The following is a 19394-nucleotide window of genomic DNA, read 5'->3' on the forward strand; positions in this document are numbered from 1 at the left end:
GCGGAGAAAGAGGCACACTTATCCACTGTTGGTGGGAATGTCAAATGGTGCAACCACTGTGGAAGGCAGTTTGGCGGTTCCTCAAAAAGCTGAATATAGAATTGCCATACGACCCAGCAATACCATTGCTGGGAATATACTCAAAGGACTTAAGGGCAAAGACACAAACGGACATTTGCACACCAATGTTTATAGCAGCGTTATTTACAATTGCAAAGAGGTGGAAACAGCCGAAATCTCCATCAACAGAAGAGTGGCTAAACAAACTGTGGTATATACATACGATGGAATACTATGCAGCTTTAAGACAGGATAAACTTATGAAGCATGTAATAACATGGATGGACCTAGTGAACATTATGCTGAGTGAGTCTAGCCAAAAACTAAAGGACAAATACTGTATGGTCCCACTGATGTGAACAGACATTAGAGAATAAACTTGGAATATGTCATTGGTAACAGAGTCCAGCAGGAGGTAGAAACAGGGTAAGACAATGGGCAATTGGAGTTGAAGGGATACAGACTGTGCAACAGGACTAGATACAAAAACTCAAAAATGGACAACACAATAATACCTAATTGTAAAGTAATCTTGTTAAAACACTGAATGAAGCTGCATCTGAGCTATAGGTTTTTGTTTTGTTTTGTTTTGACTTTACTATTATTACTTTTATTTTTGTCTCTATATTAACATTCTATATCTTTTTCGGTTATGTTGCTAGTTTTTCTAAACCGATGCAAATGTACTAAGAAATGATGATCATGCATCTATGTGATGATGTTAAGAATTACTGATTGCAAATGTAGAATGGTATGATTTCTAAATGTTGGGTTAATTTCTTTTTTTCCGTTAATTAAAAAAAAAAAAAAAGAGAAGGGGTAATTGGAGCTGAAGGGATACAGACTGTACAACGGGAGTGGATATAAAAACTCAGAAATGGACAGCACAGTACTACCCAATTGTAATGCAATTATGTTAAAACACTGAATGAAGCTGCATGTGAGGTATAGGTTTTTTGTTTTTTTTTTTTTTCTTTCTATTAAGGTTTTAATTCTTATTCTGTTGTCTTTTAATTTCGTTTTCTGAATCGATGCAAATGTACTAAGAATTGATGAATATGCAACTATGTGATGTTATTAAGAATTACTGATTGTACATGTAGAATGGAATGATTTCTAATTGTTTTGTTAATTCTTTTTTTAATTAATAAAAAAAAAAAAAGAAATACATATAAGCCATGACTGGGCACTGAGCGAAGGCCCCTTTCCCTCGGAAGGGGGTCTCAGGAATCCCCTCGTGAAGCAAACCTACTACTGCTTCTAGTTTAAATTGCAACACGCAGCTGTCTGCATGGCACCGGGGAGCTGAAGCAATCTGTGAGCGGGTCCTAGAACTAGATCTGTAGAAGCAATCATTGCAGGAAGGTGGCAGGTGAGTTCGGGATCAGAGGTCAGGTGAGCTGGGGGACACCAAAGCCCATTTATCCTGGAAGAGAGGAAGCTGTCTTTGTCAGGGACAACAATCCTCTGGGGCATCAGGGTTTAGGAAGCATGGCCATTCTTTTTCTTGATGCTACTGCTGTTTCTTTAGGACGGTGCTTCTCAAACTCTACTGCACCCACGAAGTGTCTGGGATCTTGTAAAATTCTGACTCTGTAGGTCTGGGGCGGAGCCTGAGATTCTGGGTTTCTAGCAAGCTCCCGAGCGAGGCCTGGGAGATCATTTTGACTTCTAATTTGCCTTCATCTTAATGTTCATGATAAAGGAGAGGGTTTGCTCAGGTGGGTCTGTGGCCTCCTTCATGATGTCCATTCCCACAAGGACCCTTCTCTCCCCTTTGTCCTCACGGAGGCCTCCCTGCCTTCCTTAAATGCTGGAGGAAGGACGTGCCAAGGCCCGGCCCCCGGGGCCCCTGCCATGGCTGTTTGGGCAGGCAAACAGTCCTGGGGGGCTTAGGACCCTAGGTAGCACCCAAAGAGCTCCCTGGCCCGTTTTGTTTGCCCCAAGGGACAAACAGGTGCTAGAGATGCCCTCTGGTGTCCTTACCCTAAAGCTCATCTGTAAAAAAATTGTGAACCAAAGCACCGATCATTGTTGATAACAAATCTCCAAGCTCCTGGTTCACCAGACCCTGTTGAATCTGTTCTTATAAATCCTTGCACTCTTTGTGGAGCTCTTCCATTTCCTGACTAGCCATCACTGGGAAGAATCTTCTCCTGTTTGTAAGTTCCAGTAAAATTCATGTCTAAAAAAAAAAAGATATTGTGGATCGCCAAGAAAAACGAGGAGCATCTGCCTTAGGGTTGGGGCACACTGTCCACCCACCAGTCGCCCGGCCCATGTGGGACGTGTCCATTGCATGTCCTCCAGCACCCCTGCTGAGTGAAAGGAGTTAAAATTGGATGTCTCTCCCGTCATGTGCTGGGCGTGCTCCTTTGCACGCTCTAGGCAGCAGGCTGCAGGGCACGGGGCACGCAGGAGCAATCCGGCCCCTGCAGGTGGAAGCCTCTGCTTTTGCAGCTGTGTCCCTGCTGCCACAGCAGGGCTGCTGGACGATGGCCACCTCTGCCTCAGTGCCCAGGAGGGAATTGGCACTTTCAGGGGTCAGGAGTTGCCACTCCAGCCATCAGGGAAAATGCCCGATGGGCTGCATTTTGACCCATCCAAAGTCCTTTCCCCCGAGAGCCCGTTGGGTCGGCACAAGAACCCTGACTGAGGGTACCCCTTTCAGGCTGGGGTGGGTGGGGTCTCTGCAACCAGCTGCCAGCTGGGGCCTGACGCCAGGTGCCACGCAGGATACCACACCAGGGCATCTGGGCAGAGGGCCCAGGACGGCAGAGAAAGGCCAGTGCCACTGGGGGGGATGTGGAGTGGGCTCTGAAGCTTCCAGAAGCTACACGCAGCAGGGAAAGCAGCATCCAGCAGAAAAGTCCCTGCCCTCCCCAGAGGGCCTCCCTCCCTCCTCCAGACCCCCAGGCTTAGAATGGGGGGCTCTGGGTATTACAGAACCATTGACTTGGCCCCCATACACATGCACAAAGTGAGTTGCTGTTACAGTCCCAGGTCAGATCACACTCATTCTCACCTGTCTTCCAGTGGTAAGCGATGCACGTGCGACTTCTGACTCGATGGACATTTTGATTCCAATGCATCAGAGTGATGTCACCCACAAGATGGAAAATAAATTGTGATCTGAGTTTTTCCCCAGGCCAGAAGTCACATTTCAGAACATTCCCTAAGGGCAGTTCCACCAAGTGGCGTCTCCCAGCAGAAGGCTCCGAGAATAAACACGGGGGAGGGTGCTGGCTGTCTCCACCCTGCTGCCCCGAGAGCAAGAGCTATTCAGAAAAGGCCCCTCCAGTGATGTTTTGGTGTCACCCCAGATTCAATTCAGTCTTCCCGCTAACATCCGGTGGGGTGGGGGGAAGGCGCGTGCCCCCAGGTTCATCCCATCCTGCAAGGGAAGTGGAAAGTTCCAGAGAGGACAAGGAACCAACCAGGGGCCATCCGGCTAGTTGGTGGCCAGGAATCCCCAGGGGGCTGGGCTGACTGACGATGCTGTTAGAGGAGGGAAGGGAGAATACCCCAGAATCTGTTTGCACCTGAACCCCGTGGGGTATCCATGTGGCCCACAGAAGGCCAACTCATGACGTTCCCCGCACCTCTTGGATGGACAGGGTTGAATTTCAAGTGAATCGCCACGCCAAAGAAGATATACAGCGGCCAAAAAAGCACGTGAAAAGCTGCTCCACATCATCGGGCATTAGGGAAATGAGTATCAAAACTATAGTGAGACATCACTTCACACTCACCAGGATGGCTTTTATCAAAAAAGCAGAAATGATAAGTGTCAGGGAGGATATGGAGAAATTGGAACCCTCTCATGCATTGCTGGTGGGAATGTAAAGTAGCGTATCCACGGTGAAAAACAGTTCATTCCTCAAAAACTTAAACACAGTATTACCATATGACTCAGCAATTCCAGTCCTAGGTTTAGACCCAAAAGAACTGAAAATGGACTCACCCAGACACTCGTATACCAGTGTTTACAGGAGCAGTATTCACAGTTGCCAAAAGGTGGAAACAACTTGTGTCCACCAGTAGAGGAATGGGTTAACACAATGTGGTCTGTTCATGTGATGGAATATTATTCAGCCATGAAAAGGAATGGAATCCTGAGCTGTGCTGCAACACAGATGAACGGGAAAGCATTAGCCCCAGTAAAATAAGCCAGACACAAAAGGACAAATACTGTATGATTCCATTTACATGCGATACCTAGAATAGGCAAATTCATAAAACAGAGATTGCCAGAGGAGGGTAGGGAACTGGGGAGTTGTTGCTTAATGGGTGCAGAGCTTCTGTCTGGGATTATGAAAAGGTTCTGGGACTAGTGGTGATGTTTACATACCATGTATTCAATGCCACTGAATTGTACCCTTAAAAGGGTTAAAATGGGGAACTTTAAGTTATGTATATTTTAACCGTAACCAAAAAAGAGGGCAGGGGAGTGAATGCTCATTGGCAATGCAGAACAAAGCCATCTGGGAAGAAAAAGAAAAGACCCCCAAGTTTTCCAGTGAAATTAGAAATGTTCCAGTAAGTTCTAGGCCATCAGACTTCCCCACCCCCTTTTTTGGAAAAGGGGAAAAGTCTTTTTTACGGGAAAAGGCCGGGTCCTGCTAAGTGGTTGCATGTGACTCCACAAAGGATGGACCAAAGGTCTTGCTACTGCTTGGTCCTCAGGGTCCATTGACTGGGTCCTAGCACGAATGTGTCTGCAAGTGGAGGTCACGGCCCGGCTTCCAGCCAGCTCCATTTGTGGGCCTTGGGCAGGTCTCTTAAGCTGGCAGCAGATTGGTATTCATCAATCATACTTGTTAAGTGAAGGGACAAAACACTAGATTTCTACTGGCCCCATGCTGGATTGGCCTCTAAGTCCTAGGAAGGATGAAATGGACTTTAGGAGACACATAAAACCAGGTGCAGGTGCCACCAGGCTATTAGTTGCATCTCTGATTTTGAAAGCTTTGATGGCTCACAAGCCCAGGGAGCAGCTGAAGGTCCAAGGCTCTCCAAGCTCCAGCCGCCCTTCTCCCAGCATGGTCCTAATGTGTGCCTGCTGCCCAAGAAAAACTCTGCTCCTGAGGCCTAAGCAGTAAGGCAATTATAGTACAGCTTTCAGACAATTACTCAAAGGCTGTAGGGCTGTCTGGAAGATTCTTACCTTGTCACCCCAGTTTTTCAGCTTCAAAAAGTAAATTGAGGCAGGCCATGGTGGCTCAGTGGCAGAGTTCTCACCTGCCATGCCAGAGACCCAGGTTCTATTCCCAGTGCCTGCCCATGCAAAAATACTAATAATAGTAATAATAATAAATTTAAAAAGGAAAAGAAAGTAAGTTGGTAGTGGAGGTCATTCTTGCACGTACTGCCTTTGGGCACGCTGCCTATCATGACTCACGGTTCCTGCCAGTCCTGGAGAATACCTAGGGCATTGTGTGAGGTTCTGTGGAGGCTCCGTGAACCGGGGTGGCTCTCCAGGGCCTGTGGCCTCCGGGTGGGTCCCTGGACCTAATGGGTCCTGGGATGCAGGGGGCCAGCCCTTCTGGAGCATTGGTTGGCTCCATCCCCCCGTTCCATGTTGTCGACGGCCCCTTCCAACATGAGAGTTGGAATGGGCATGGCCCAGGTGCCCCTGGGGACAGTGTGGTGGTGGGTGGGAGTGGGGGTGATGGTGGAGTTGTGCGGACAGGGTTGGGTTGGCAGGTGAGTATGAGTGCTGAATCATTATACTGATTTTTTTTTTTTTTTGGCCTCCGGTGCCTTGGAGCGGCTGGAGGTGGGGACCAAGAATTATGAAGCTGTGGCCCATGCCAAACTCTGAAATCTGTTCTACAACTAATTGTTGCGATGTACTTTGAAATGTATTGTCCTTATGAATTGTGCTATTTAAAGAGATGGAGGAGTATAACAGAGAAGATAGGATGTAACAAATGAGAAGGACTGCTGAATCATTATATTGCTTTTTCTGTTGGTCTCCAGTGTCTTGGAGCAGCTAGAAGAAAAAACGAAAAATCGTGGGACTGTAACCCATACCAAACTTTAAAACCTGTTCTATAATTACTTGTCAAAATGTGCTTGGAAATGTATTGCTTTTTTTGTATATATCTTATGTTTCACAATAAAAAAAAAAGTTAAAAAAAAAAAAAAAGGAATGGAAAAAAAGTAAGTTGGTAAAAGATGGTCCATGAAATTGAGGAAAAAATCCCATCAGCTCTGAGAGCTTTCTTGTCCAAGAAGTAACTTTCAGATATGAGATCCCTCTTCTGGGGTGCTCCCAGGACACTGCCTGGTGAGGGGAAAAGGTGGTGCCTCGATCAATAAATGAAGAAAAAGGTAGGCTATTGACTCTGGCTTTTCTTCAGAGCAGACATTTTTTCACCGCACTCAATAGCTTCCCATGACTTCTAGAGAAGGAAGGGGGCCAGCATCATAGGAGCCATTGTGGTTGTCAGGGGGCCTAGGGAGTTTTGCCTTCCCCAAGCAGCCTGTGTCTGCCTCCATTAAATCAGCTCAAGTACTTCTGCATCTGATTAATTTTCTCTCATTCCATGTTGTTTGTGCAGGGACTGGGCTGACACCTGCCTGTGGCCCCCTCAAGGCATGCCTTTGATCTCTGGACACTTTTTTGTGTGTATGCTGTATGGGGGTGTGTGTGTGTCACATTTCATTCTTTTTCCATGTGAGTAGCACCTTATTGCAGCACCATTTGTTGAATTTTTGTTTTGTTGGTTTTTCGTTGTTTGTTTGTTTGGGAAGTGCATGGGGTAGGAAATATCCCCGGGTGCTCTTAAAGAAGTCAGAGTTCCCTGGGCTAGCAGAGGACCCAGTACACGAGGACCTGTGGCTGAAGGTTTGACTCTGAAGGCCACAGTCCAAGTGAGGGAGGTCAAAGGCCCTGTGGGTTTGTCTGAAGTCTGAGCTGGCTCTGCGGCTACCCCCACCCCGACCCCACAGAGCCTGGGTTTTGTGGTCTCCGCAGAGGCCCCCTTCCTTAACTAAAAACCCGGGTTTCCCTCCTCCCTTTGCCAAAAACCACTTCCTCAAAGGCCTCCCTAAGCCAGATATATTGCCCCATAAACCAGTGTTATCAGCGCTCACAAAAGAAATGATTTCCTGAACGGAGTGAACAGTAAATGAAATGTGAGGCTGAGACCCTTTCATCACAGGGGTGCTGCTGTGGGATCATCCTAGAGACAGCTCTGCTGGGACAGGCTTGTCTGGAGTGGGGTGAGGGAGGGAGACGACGTCGCAGGAGGCAGGGGTCAGGTTCTGCTGAGCCGCTTCTCAGAGCCATAAGACGTCTGGAATTGCCTCTAAGTGTGCTAGACAACCTCGGGGAGACGCTGATGGAGGACTGTATGATCTGAATGCTAAAGAGAAAGAGGTGGGCAAGGTTGGGCGCAGGGGGCCAGCTGGAGAGTGCTGGAGTCTGCAGGTAGAGAACTCCTCTTTCCATCCAAATCTGTCCGCAGTCTTTCAGGTTCCTCTTCTCAGTTGCTTAAGGAGGAACCTGGGGAGGGGGGGCGGTCTTCCCTGACACCTTCCCCCCTGGAAGTGGTTCCTGGCAAGCCTCTCCCCCAACACCCAACTAGGCCAAAGCCCCATGGGGGACACTTGGGGCTCCTGTACTTTTTTGCGGCCCTTGACACAATCCCAATTAAGTCGGGTTTTCTAGGTATTGATCGTGGCAGCTAATCTGAAACTTCAGCGTGCCGGAGGATTACCTGGGGACCCGTCCCAGGGAAACGAAGGTTTATGTCTGAATTCCCAAGCAGACCCCAACGTCAGCTGGCAGGAGAGGCTTGGAATAAATGAATAAGCCCAATGTACCGGGTGGGGAGGCTAATGAGTTCAGGTGTTGGTGTAGACAAGTCAAGAACGGAATTCCATTTTCCACTCCAGTCGGCGGGGGTCTGTCCCGGCCTGGGAGAGACTGCCTTCCAGCGGTCTGACCCGACGGCTTCTTGGCGAGTCTACGCCGCCTCCCAAGCGCCGCCCTACCACACCCTCCCGGACCGGGCCCCCCATGTGCCCCACTCAAGGATCCAGAGACTGAGGCCCAGCGGGCGAGCGCGAGCCTGGGGGCCCCGGTCACCCCCTGCAGCCTCGCGCGCAGGGCCCGTCGCCCTTGACAACGCGACACAAGGTCACGGAGGTCCCGCCCCCAGGCCCGACGGTCCCAGCGCCACCGAGGCCCCCGCCGGCAGCCGCGCCCGCGCCCACCCACCAGCGCAGGCAGTAGGCCGGGCAGCCCTGCGCGCGAGCCGTGACGTCACCGCGCCGCGCCCCGAGAAAGGCCCGCCCCCGGCCCGCGTGGCTGCGCGCGGCGCTCGCGGAGGACTGACATGGCGCGCGAGCTGCGGACGTTGCTGCTGTGGAGTCGCCGCTTGCGGCCTCTGCTGAGGGCGCCGGCGCTGGTGGCCGCCCCGGGAGGTGAGGGCGCCCGGGGCCGCGAGGGCGGCGGGCGGGCGTGGGCTGGGGACCGGGGCGAGCGGCGTTCCCTCAGGCTCCGAGTCCGTGTTCTCCCGTGCGAGAGGCGCGTCGTGATGGCACCTGCCGCACCGGCTGTGCGGGGTTCAGTGGTGATGCACGCGGAACGCGTAGCGCAGCGGCAGAAGGCTGATTCTGTCCATCAGCCGCTGTGGGTCGGGGCTGCCTTGGCTTTCCTTCCCGGAACCCCGCGGTTGCGCTGCGACCCTCAGCCCTGGCATGACTCCCAGAGGGGTTTCTCTCAGCCCCGCGCCTCTTCCCACCCCGCGGCCTCTGCGCCGCTTGAGCGAGGCCGGGGGAGAGGCTCCGGGTGTGCGCAGTCACTTGCCTTCTGGAACTTACTGTCTGGTCGGAAGAGTCACGCACTTAAAAAGCGAAGTCGTTTTGGAGAGTGAGAACTTGCAGGGCGTGTATTGGGCACCTTCTTTACTAGCGCGATCGTTTAAGTCCCCATAATTATGTTTTTATTCCTCTCCCCGCCCCACGTTACACACGTGTCACGCATCAACGATTCTATCGTTCGACAAATGCTCGCTTACTTAGGTTCTACGGACACCGCGGTAAGCAAAACCAACCTCGGTCACTTCAGGTCCGCTTGGAACTGGTGGACTCTGGCTTGTTGGCCGCTGTATCCTCAGGGTCTGGGATTGGTAGACGCTCAAATAAATGTTGAAAGTAAAGTCTGTATTCTCAGAGTCTCTGTTTTCCTGTTTCTCACCCCGGAACCGGGAACCACGTTTGACTGTTCCTTCCAACTTTTGCACACTCAGTTACACATATGTAAATAAGTATACATGTGTAACTTACGTAATAAGGCCCTAATCCTATGCGTTGTTCTGCAGAATTTTTAAAGTTCCTAGCATGCCTTGTACGTCTTTTCATGTCAGTCGCTGCATATCTGGGGTCAGTTTTGGTTGCTGCTGTTGGTGGTGGTGTTGGAGGTGCTACTCGCAACCAGTGGATAGAGACCAGGGATGCTGCTAAGCATCCTACCGTGTGCATTACCACAACAGAGTCGTCCAGCCTACAGTGCTATAGTGTGGAGGTTGAGGAACCTTATCTTTTGGAGGATGTGGAAGCTTGTGAATCTGTCTGCCACGTCTCTGAACTTTTCTGTCATGCTTTCCATCTCATTGTCAATTGACTGGTGTACTAGGAAAATCTCTTGACTTGATTTAACTTTTAGGCTAGTCAGCTTATTTATTAAGGTTTTTTTTTTAACAGTTACTTTTAATTTTGGAACTCTTGAATTGTTTCCTGTTCTTGATTCGTGGGTGTTATATCTTTTATATTTTTGAGAATGTTAATTAGACTTTTAAGACATGTCTTTGTCCTCTTAACTGTTTTTAATGTGAGTTAGTGTTTGTTTTGGTTGAATTTGGTGCCTCTTTTTCATAGCTGTATCATAGAGGGTTTTCTTCCAATTATTTGGTTTTGTGTGTGTCCCCATCTTTGTATTTCTGGTTCCCCCTTGTGAAGCTTGTTTCTGTGTCTGGTGGTGGGTGAGAAGCAATACCAGATGGCTCTTAAGTAGATGTTTTAACAGTTAGGTTTTGGTGTGGGGCTTCTCTCCCATGCATGGAGGTGAGGAGCTGTCTTCGGGAGCATTCCTCTCCCCTACTCAGACCCACCGCCAGCCCCGCTGTTGACAGGCTCTTCACAGAGTGAGGCAGGAGCTGAGCTGCCCACCTGTTCTCAGAGCCTCCGTGGGCCAGATGCCTCAGGGCTCTGCATGTGCACACCTGTGATCTAGACTTGGGGGCTCTAGCCCCTCAGCTCTCTCCTGTTATACCCGTTCAGGGCTGTGGTTTCCCACGGATGGAATCATAGCTGTAGCTCAAGGACTCCTCAGGATTTCTAGTCTGCTGGTGACACAGTTTGCTGTCTTCCAGTACTGTGGTGGTTTTCTTTTGTTCTTATCTTTTTTTCTCTTTTGGGAGGACTTTTAGGGAAAGAAAGGCAGATGCAGTGTCCATAATCACCACTGTGCTCAAATCTCCAATTTCATTTTAAAAATAGAAATACTAGATTTTTGTTTTTGATTTTTTTTCTTGAGCCATATCTCTCTTTTTTTAAAATCACACGTAAATAAAACTTTTCTGAAGCGTGTAAGAATAAACTTACACTAAATTTCTCTTACTCGGTTTTTCTTAGGAAATGACCTGGTGTATTCCTTGACTTGTTCTCACAGAATTCCTTTGCTTGAATCTAAATATTGAGCCTGTTCTTGGAAGCCTTTGTATTACAGATGCCGTGGTCATTGTCACCTGTGTGGAATTGTTTGGATGCATTGAATGTTAGTGAATTTAGCCAAATAAACATTCATCTTATATAACAGATACAGGGAGGGAGGAGAGAATGTGGTCATGGAAGAATTGACCTACAATTCAGATTCTCCTGTGTTTTTCTTGCTTTCCTGGGAAAATGTTGCCAAATCTGAGCATGTGCTTTACTTCACGTTTGGATCTCAGGTTTCTAATAAGTCCTGTGAGGGTTCCGGAAAGATTGTGCCTAGATTGGGAAGATTGTGCCTAGGCTGGGAAGGCCATCCAGAGTCCCCTGAAGAAGGCAGCCAGTATGGGTCACTGGGTGCTTGGTGGTGGAAGCAGGTTCCATTCCTCCTGAAGCCTCCTTGGGAACCCTTTTGCCTCCCCCCAGCTCCCCACCCCCTGTGCATTCAGCTCCTTACCTGACTCCACTGACCTGGTACCCTCTTCCTAGTCACTCTCAAACACCTCTCTGTGAGGCTCGGGGGACAGTCTACTTGTGGGCCTTTTACTTTTCACCCTTGTTCATTACTTAGCTCTTTCAACACATTTCACATACCCTCTGGGATTTCAGAGATGGCTAACAATTGTCCCTGCCAATGGGGGCTAGTGGGAGCATGTGGCTGTGGGACAGAGTGCTGGGGCTGCCGCGGAGGCATGTGAGCTCACCAGGGCACAGACCCCAACTGTTAGGGCAGTTTCACAGGAGAGGAGGGACAAGGTGCTTCATGCTGAGCAAACAGCAGATGAGGGGGCAAGGAATGTCTGAATAATCTGGCCAAGACTAGAGAGCGTGAGAGTGATAGTGAATGGGGCTCAAAGTGACGTCCTTTCTCTTCTGTCAGAGTAAATGTGTGCGTAGGGACCGCATCCTTGGGTGATCTTCAGGGGCTGCAGTGCAAACCCAGCCCACCTTTGAGGCCCCCACCCCAGGCTTTCCGCATGCTCTCAGGACAGGGGCACTGGTTCCTTTAGAGATGATGTCCTTCACTACTCTTCAGTGAATTCTAAGTTGATGGGTTGTTGGGAACCCACAGATACAAGTAATTTTGCTATTTGGTATAGAGAATAGGGATATCAGAACATGGTAATCTGGAAATTTTAGGTTCAAACTTTTTTACCAGAGCTCCAAGTGTCAGAAGTAACTGATTCGCCAATAGAGTGATGAGAAGGCTGCCTCCCCCAAGAGAGAAGCATGGGGATTTAGAGAGTTGACTGGGAAAAATCAACCACAGTCTTGGTATCTCTGGAAGCAGCTGTGACTGTTGTAAGGCAGATAGAAGGTGGAATGGGGTCGTTTCCTGTGCCAGGTAACTGCAGTGACCATAAGTTCCTCTATGCCCTGTTTCTTCAGTGTGTCTTGTTTTCATGGTTAAAATTGCCAGGACAGTGTCATGAGGTAGCCACAGCTGGTAGGTGCTTGAGTTAATGTCGTGTGCCTTTTCTGTTCTCTGGAAGCTGAAATCTTTTACTGGAATTTTCTGCCTTGGGAGATGGGGTTGGGGGTCTGTTGCCTGTACCAAGAGGGTTAGAAGTGGGGTGTAGGCTCAGGCACTCACAGATTGTTGCATCTTCCAAAGAGAAGCACACCTGGGCCCTGCTTCTGAAGGCCACGTCTTCCCACTTAGCACTTTATTTCTTTAGTTGGTTTATTTTATTCTTCCCTCAGCTCTCACTTTGTTCAGTGCCTGTGCTGCTTAATTTCCACCCTTAAACCTTTTCTTCTGAAGTCTTCATGAGAGTTCAGGCAAATTTCGTATATGTCCAGGTGTTCTTTTTTTTAGAATTTTTTTTCTTTTTCTTTTTGGTATGTTGTTTGGCAGGGGTCACATTTCATTCTTTTTTCCATGTGTTTCGTTATTGCAGTACCATTTGTTGAATTTTGTTTGTTGGGAAGTTCATGGGCTGGGAATTGAATCCAGGTCTCCTGCATAGCAGGCAAAAATTCTACCACTGAGCTACACTTGCACTCCCGCCCAGGTATTTTTTGGGTGGGTGCAGGGGAGTACCAGTTGCTGTTCAGATTGTAATCTTTCCGTGAAACAGCTCTTCATATCGCTCCTATAACAGCGCAGTTTAGGTTTAGAACCCTTGACTCCTTAGACCCTGAGTGATATGACTGCCTGTGTCACCCCGGTGCTCTGGCTGCTGGGTAAGCAGGCAGAAGTGGAGGGGGGTGCCTCCCACCCCAGAGGCACCATGTGGGCCCCTTGCAATGGGAGGCTTGGCTGGGACTGGCCTGGGTTTATCTAAGCTGGCTGTAGAACCAACCAACCCAGGCATAATAGATTAGCCAAGACTTGACTAGATACTGGATGAGAAGTTGGCCAGAATGAAGATCAAAAATAAGGTCTCTGAATGGTTTGCTATGCCTGGCAAGAAGAGGGGATACAGCATGAAGGAAGGAAGGGGGTGTGGGTCAAATTGATGAGAAAACAGTGGGGGATGGAATTAACATTTCTTACCCCTCCCTGTTGGTACGTACCTGGGTCATAACCTGACAAGCTAGGTGATGTCAGCAAAGGAAGCAGTGTCACTGAGGTCAGTCCTGCTTGCTTGTCTCAGAACAAAACACTGAGATAAGGGAGCTTGTACATGAATGAAATGTATCCAATTCACAAGCAAGTGAAATGCTTTCAAAGCCAGAGAATGTTCTTGGACTGCATTTTTGGTGCCCTGAATGCAGCCAGCTGGAATTTTTCTTAAACACCATCTACTCGGTCTTGATATGGAAGACTTGCCTTTTAATAGGGAGCTGCTATTTCCTTAGTAGACAAGATGTGCCTGTGGTTGTGAAGCACTTAGTAAAGATAAATTTCAGGAGGTTTATTTCTGGTGTGGCTGGTTATTTCTGCTAAAACCACTCAGAATTGTGGACCATGAAGGCTAGCAATAGCATGGAGAACCATTTTCTGTTTGGGGACATTATCTGCACCTGTTTTAAAAAACTTTTAACTTTTATTAGAGAAGTCATAGGTTAAGGAAAGTGGAGAGCCCCATATCCCCCACATCTTCTCCCTATTAACAGTTCACCTACTTTGCAGGTGCCTTCCTATAAATTAGGTAAATCAAAAGCTGGTGAGTCCTGAGTGTAAATTATTTTAAAAGAATGGCACAGATATTTAGCAACCATATACTTAAGAAATGTCATCGGCATATAAAAAATTAGTTTTGAGATAGCCAAAAAGAATAATATATTTAAAAGGCGCCAGACTATATAGCTATAATGTTAAGAACAAAAATAGAAGTGTATAGCTTTCTGATAAACTGGAAATGTCAGGTTAGCTGAAGTCAAGGAAGCACCTTGCCATTTTAGTTCACACAGACTGTGCCTTGTCCCAGCGTTTACCAGGGAATGGAGCGCCTGAGGGCTCTTCCGTGCAGCTCACTTTTAAAGTGGCAAAACATTTCATTCTAACCATTGTGGTCAGAAGTCTTTCTGAAAGGCTTGATTTATTCATTAGATGGAACAAAACTGAACATTTTCTTGCTGTCTTCAGGGTCATTATTAGGAAGATTAATTGACCATCCTTGTCATTCTAGGGCCCTACAGGGCAGTTGCTGAGACCCTGTCTGTAATGACACTGCTTTCTGAGTTCTGCCTCTGTTCTCTGTAGGTTCTTTTGGTCTCCTTTCTGTAGCTTCCCCCTCCTCTCCCAGTTTTCACATGTGCTAGGAAACTAGAAAATAATAATGCTCCTTAGTGTCAAATTTTCAAAAGGTGAGACGGCTTCTGTTGGGCAAGCTACTAATAGTAATCTTCTCTAACAGAAGCCCAGAGTGTGGGTTTTTTGTAATGTATTTTGACTTTTCCAGGGGCTTCCCTTTTTAATATTTTGTTTCATTTCTTTGTATTCAAGGAGTGAATGTTTCTTGGTAAGTGAAGTACAGCCCAGTTGAGAATGAATAGAACAGGCTCTGAAAGTGAGCCTAAACAACAGCTAATAATTTTCAAGAATGCCAGAGGTAAGAACCTAGAGATTTTTGAGGGAATGCAAGTCTTTGATACAAAAGTAGAAAGTGAAGAACTTTCTATCTAGAATTTTGACATATTGAAAATAACTTCCTATCTAAAGTAGTTACAAAACATAGGAAAGAAAATGCTTGGAAAAAGTGTAAATATGAATAACCTGTAGCATCCATTGAAAATAGAATAAAGAAACTGTCTAGAGTTGACTTAGAAAAGTAGAGAATTTCATGCTTATGAGAGAATAGTTGGGGGTGTTCTGGGAAAAAAGCTAGAAGCTACATTCCAAAGAGTTCATTTTCTTGCATAGAATTTCTGCTTTGTAAGAGAACTTTAATCCTGTTATTTTGTTGATTGGGAAGTACCTTTAGTTTGCAGAATTTTGAACTTACAAGTAAACTAATGGTTTACTTTATGGAACCTGAAGAACCTGAAACCTTTTTATTTTGGCTAATACATCTCTTTGTTTATTTTTTATTTTTTAAATTTTTAAAAATTTTTTGAACTTAACAGCATACAGACATGAACATTCTTACTGTATGATCAGTATCCTGTATTGCATTTAATTGTTATGTCTTTAGTTTCTCTTTTTTTTTTCCTTAGCTGAAACATACAGCATAAGTCTTGCTAGCCCTGCCCCTCCCAAGCATACCATTTAGTGGGATTAATCACATCCCAGTGTTGCAGGACCCTCATCCCCATCCATTCCTAGAACCTACACTCATTTTGCATTAACTCCTTATTTTTTATGTTTTGTTTATTTAAACTTTTTTTTTAAACATACCATGCAAACATGAACATTCTTACCATATGATCATTCCATTCTTGGTATATAAACAATAACTCACAATATCATCACATAGTTGGATATTCATCACCACCATCACCTCTCAGAACATTTGCATCAATCCAGAAAAAGAAATAAAAAGAAAAAAGAAAAAAATTTATACATACTATACTCCCTCCTCCTCCCCCTCACTGCCACCAGCATTTCAATCTACTAAATTTATTTTAACATTTGTTCCCCCTATTATTTATTTATTTTTAATCCATATGTTTTACTCGACTGTCGATAAGGTAGATAAAAGGTAACACCCTGTTTAGTTTGTTGAAGTTGCTAGAATGCAGTTTACCAGAAATGGAACGGTTTGTTTATAAAGGAGATTTGTTAAGTTACAAGTTTACAGTTCTCAGGCCAAAAAATGTCCAAACTAAGGCATCTAGAGAAAGATACCTTGACTCAAGAAAGGCCGATTTCTGTCACATGGGAAGGCACGTGCCTGGCATCTGCTGGTCCTTGTTCCTGGTATTGTTGCCTTCAGCTTCTAATGCCAGTAGTTTCCTCTCTAAGCACCTCGCTAAGCATCTGTGGGCCTTCACTTAGCTCCTCCAAAACACAACTCTAGGTTCTCACTTGCTTAGTATCATCTAAGACACGGCGATGTCTTCTGGGCTCTGCATCTCAATGTCCCTGTCTAGGTGTCTGCTCTCTCTGTTGGCACTCTAAGCATCTCAAATGTCTGCGCTTGTCAGTTCTGAAGCAGCTGTACCCCAAGCATCTGAGCTTACTCCATAATGTTTCCCCTTTTAAAGGAGTCTAGTAATCAAGACTCACCATGAATGGCGGGATCACATCTCTGTCTAATCAAAGACCACACCCATATTTCGGTGTGTCACATCTAAATTGAAATCTGACCAAAAGGTTACACTCACAATTGAGTGGGTCAGTCTCTGTGGAAACAATCTAATCAAAGATTTTCACCCTAAATAATAGGCCTGTTACCACAAGATTGGATCAGAAGTAAAGCATGGCTTTTCTAAACGTTTTTGCATGAGGAACAACAAAGGAATGTCAGTATTGCAGGGTGTTGAAAATATATGGTCATTCATGTTTTGAAACTTCGACTTCTGTGTGAGTCTAAAGCAAAAAATGTTTATTTGGTACACAATTTATATTTTGACTAGTGCATTTCCTAATATAACTTAGATGGACAGGTTAATTGGACATTGTGGGTACATGGAACCTTGAATAAGGCATAAGATTTTGTAGGTTTGTCCAGTATGATGCCCCGATAGATCCCAGAGTGATTTGAACAGTGAATAAAAAAGTATTTGCAAAGTCCCCTTGGGGAAATGGCAAGAAAGGGGGAAAATTCAACTTCCCCTTTTGAAGAATTCCTGATATCCTCCAAACAGTGGGGACAACCAAATCAATGGGCTGAGCCCTCAATCATGGGGTTTGTTTATATGAATCTTATCCCCACAAAGGATAGGCTAAGTCTACTTAAAATTAGACTTAAGAGTCACCCCCAGAAAACCTCTTTTGTTGCTCAGATGTGGCCTCTCTTTCTCTCAGCCAGCATGACAAGCAAACTTACTGCCCTCTCCTTCTCTACGTGGGACATGACTCCCAGGGGTGTAAACCTCCCTAGCAGCATGGGACAGAAATCTTAGAATGCAGCATCAAGGGATTGAGAAAACCTTAACCAAAAGGGGAAAGAGAGAAATGAGACAAAATAAAGTGTCAGTGGCTGAAAGATTTCAGACAGAGTCAAGAGGTTATCCTGGAGGTTATTATTTTTTTTTTGAAGAGGGAATGTTCTTTTTTTTTTTAAGTTTTTCATTAATTTAAAAAAAAAACAATTACAGAAAAGATACACAAATATTCTTAGTATAGGCTCATTCTATTCTACATATATAATCAGTAATTCACAATATCATCACATAGTTGCATATTCATCATCATGATCATTCCTTAGAACATTTGCATCAATTCAGAAAAAGAAATAAAAAGACAACAGAAAAATAAAACAAAAACAGGAAAAAAAATTTTACGTACCATACCCCTTACCCCTCCCTTTCATTGATCACTACCATTTCAAACTAAATTTATTTTAACATTTGTTCCCCCATTATTTATTTTTATTCCATAAGTTCTACTCTTCTGTTGACAAGGTAGATAAAAGAAGCATCAGACACAAGGTTTTCATAATCACACAGTCACATTGTGAAAGCTTCATCATTATACAATCATCTTCAAAAAACATGGCTACTGGAACACAGCTCTACATTTTCAGGCAGTTCCCTCCTGCCTCTCCATTACATCTTGGATAACAAGGTGATATCTACTTAATGCGTAAGAATAACCTCCAGGATAACCTCTCGACTCTGTTTGGAATCTCTCAGCCATTGACACTTGGTCTCATTTCCCTCTTCCCCCTTTTGCTCGAGAAGGTTTTCTCAATCCCTTGATGCTGGGTCTCAGCTCATTCTAGGATTTCTGTCCCACGTTGCCAGGAAGGTCCACACCCCTGGGAGTCATGTCCCATGTAGACAGGGGGAGGGTGGTGAGTTTGCTTGTGTTGGCTGGAGAGAGAGGCCACATCTGAACAACAAAAGAGGTTCTCTTGGGGTGACTCTTAGGCCTGATTTTAAGTACACTTGACCTATCCTTTGTGGGGTTAAGTTACTTATGAACAAACCCCAAGACTGGGGGCTCAGCCTATAGCTTTGGTTGTCCACATTGCTTGTGAGAATATCAAGAATTCAACTTGGGGAGGTTGAATTTTCCCCCATTCTCACCATTCCCCGAAGAAGACTTTGCAAATACTTTTCCACTCACTGATCGAATCACTCTGGGCTTCATCGGGGCATCACTCTGGACAAACCAACAAAATCTCATGTCCTACCCAAGGTTCCATGTACTTATGTTGTTCAACAGACTATCTACATAAATTATATTAGGAGATGCTCTAGTCAAAATATAAATTTTGTACCAAATAAACATTTTTTGCTTTAGTCTCACACATAGGTTGAAATTTTAAAATATTAATTACCATCTGTTTTCAGCACCCTGCAGTAATGACATTCCTTTGTTCTTCTGAAGGTTATTCTTAACGTATTATATTGATACCCCCCTTTTTAGTCTAAGGTATATTGGAGAGGCTGGAGGGAACTGCCTGAAACTGTAGAGCTGTGTTCCAGTAGCCATGTTTCTTGAAGATGATTGTATAATGATACAGCTTTCGCAGTGTGACTGTGTGATTGTGAAAACCGTGTGTCTGATACTCCTTTTATCTAGAATATGGACAGATGAGTAAAGCATGTGGATTAAAAATAAATAAGTAATAGGCGGAACAAATGTTAAAAAAAGAAAAAATAATAGATGGATACATAGGGGAAAACGTACCTATTGCAAACTATGGACTGTGGTTAACAGTAATATTTTAATATTCTTTCATTAACAGTTAACAGATGTACCACACCAATACCATGGGTCAGTGGGTGGTTGGAAGGGGAGGGATAAGGGGTATGGAAGGATTTGGATTTTATTTTTTATTTTTATTTCCTTTCTGGAGTAATGAAAATGTTCCAAAATTGGTCGTGGGGATGTATGTACAACTATGTGATGATACTGCCAGCCAGTGATTGTATAGTTCAGATGTTTGTATGGTGTGTGAGTGTATCTCAGTAAAACTGTGTTAAAAACAAACAAAAAAAAAAACAAAAACAAAAGCATGGCTTTTCTGGGGTACATAATAGTTTCAAACCAGCACACTCCCCAAATTGCCCCTGTCCCCCACTCCTGGTAAACTGTACTCAACTTT

The 19394-nt window shown here is 45.6% G+C and overlaps 1 protein-coding gene and 1 long non-coding RNA gene across 3 annotated transcripts in view; one reads left to right on the forward strand and one right to left on the reverse strand.

The window, feature by feature from the left end:
- Nucleotides 1–1248: 1248 nt before the first annotated feature.
- On the reverse strand, nucleotides 1249–4193 carry LOC143666814 (uncharacterized). Its single transcript, XR_013167742.1, has 3 exons — nucleotides 4025–4193; nucleotides 3086–3454; nucleotides 1249–2245 (listed from the first exon to the last, which is right to left on the reverse strand). It is a non-coding gene; the product is annotated as an uncharacterized LOC143666814 (long non-coding RNA).
- Nucleotides 4194–8372: 4179 nt separating this feature from the next.
- Nucleotides 8373–19394, forward strand: part of TRAP1 (TNF receptor associated protein 1) — a 58020-nt gene continuing 46998 nt past the window's right edge. The window contains exons 1-2 of one of the 2 annotated variants that reach the window (XM_077141975.1): nucleotides 8398–8496; nucleotides 14681–14786. In XM_077141975.1, coding sequence (XP_076998090.1) covers nucleotides 14723–14786 — 64 coding nt within the window. In that variant the 5' untranslated portion in view covers nucleotides 8398–8496; nucleotides 14681–14722. Of the gene's footprint in view, nucleotides 8497–14680; nucleotides 14787–19394 lie in introns of both variants that reach the window. The other variant, XM_077141974.1, reaches the window with a different exon arrangement.

This window comes from Tamandua tetradactyla, chromosome 23 (genome assembly GCF_023851605.1).
Source record: "Tamandua tetradactyla isolate mTamTet1 chromosome 23, mTamTet1.pri, whole genome shotgun sequence".
Taxonomy (NCBI): Eukaryota; Metazoa; Chordata; class Mammalia; order Pilosa; family Myrmecophagidae; genus Tamandua; species Tamandua tetradactyla.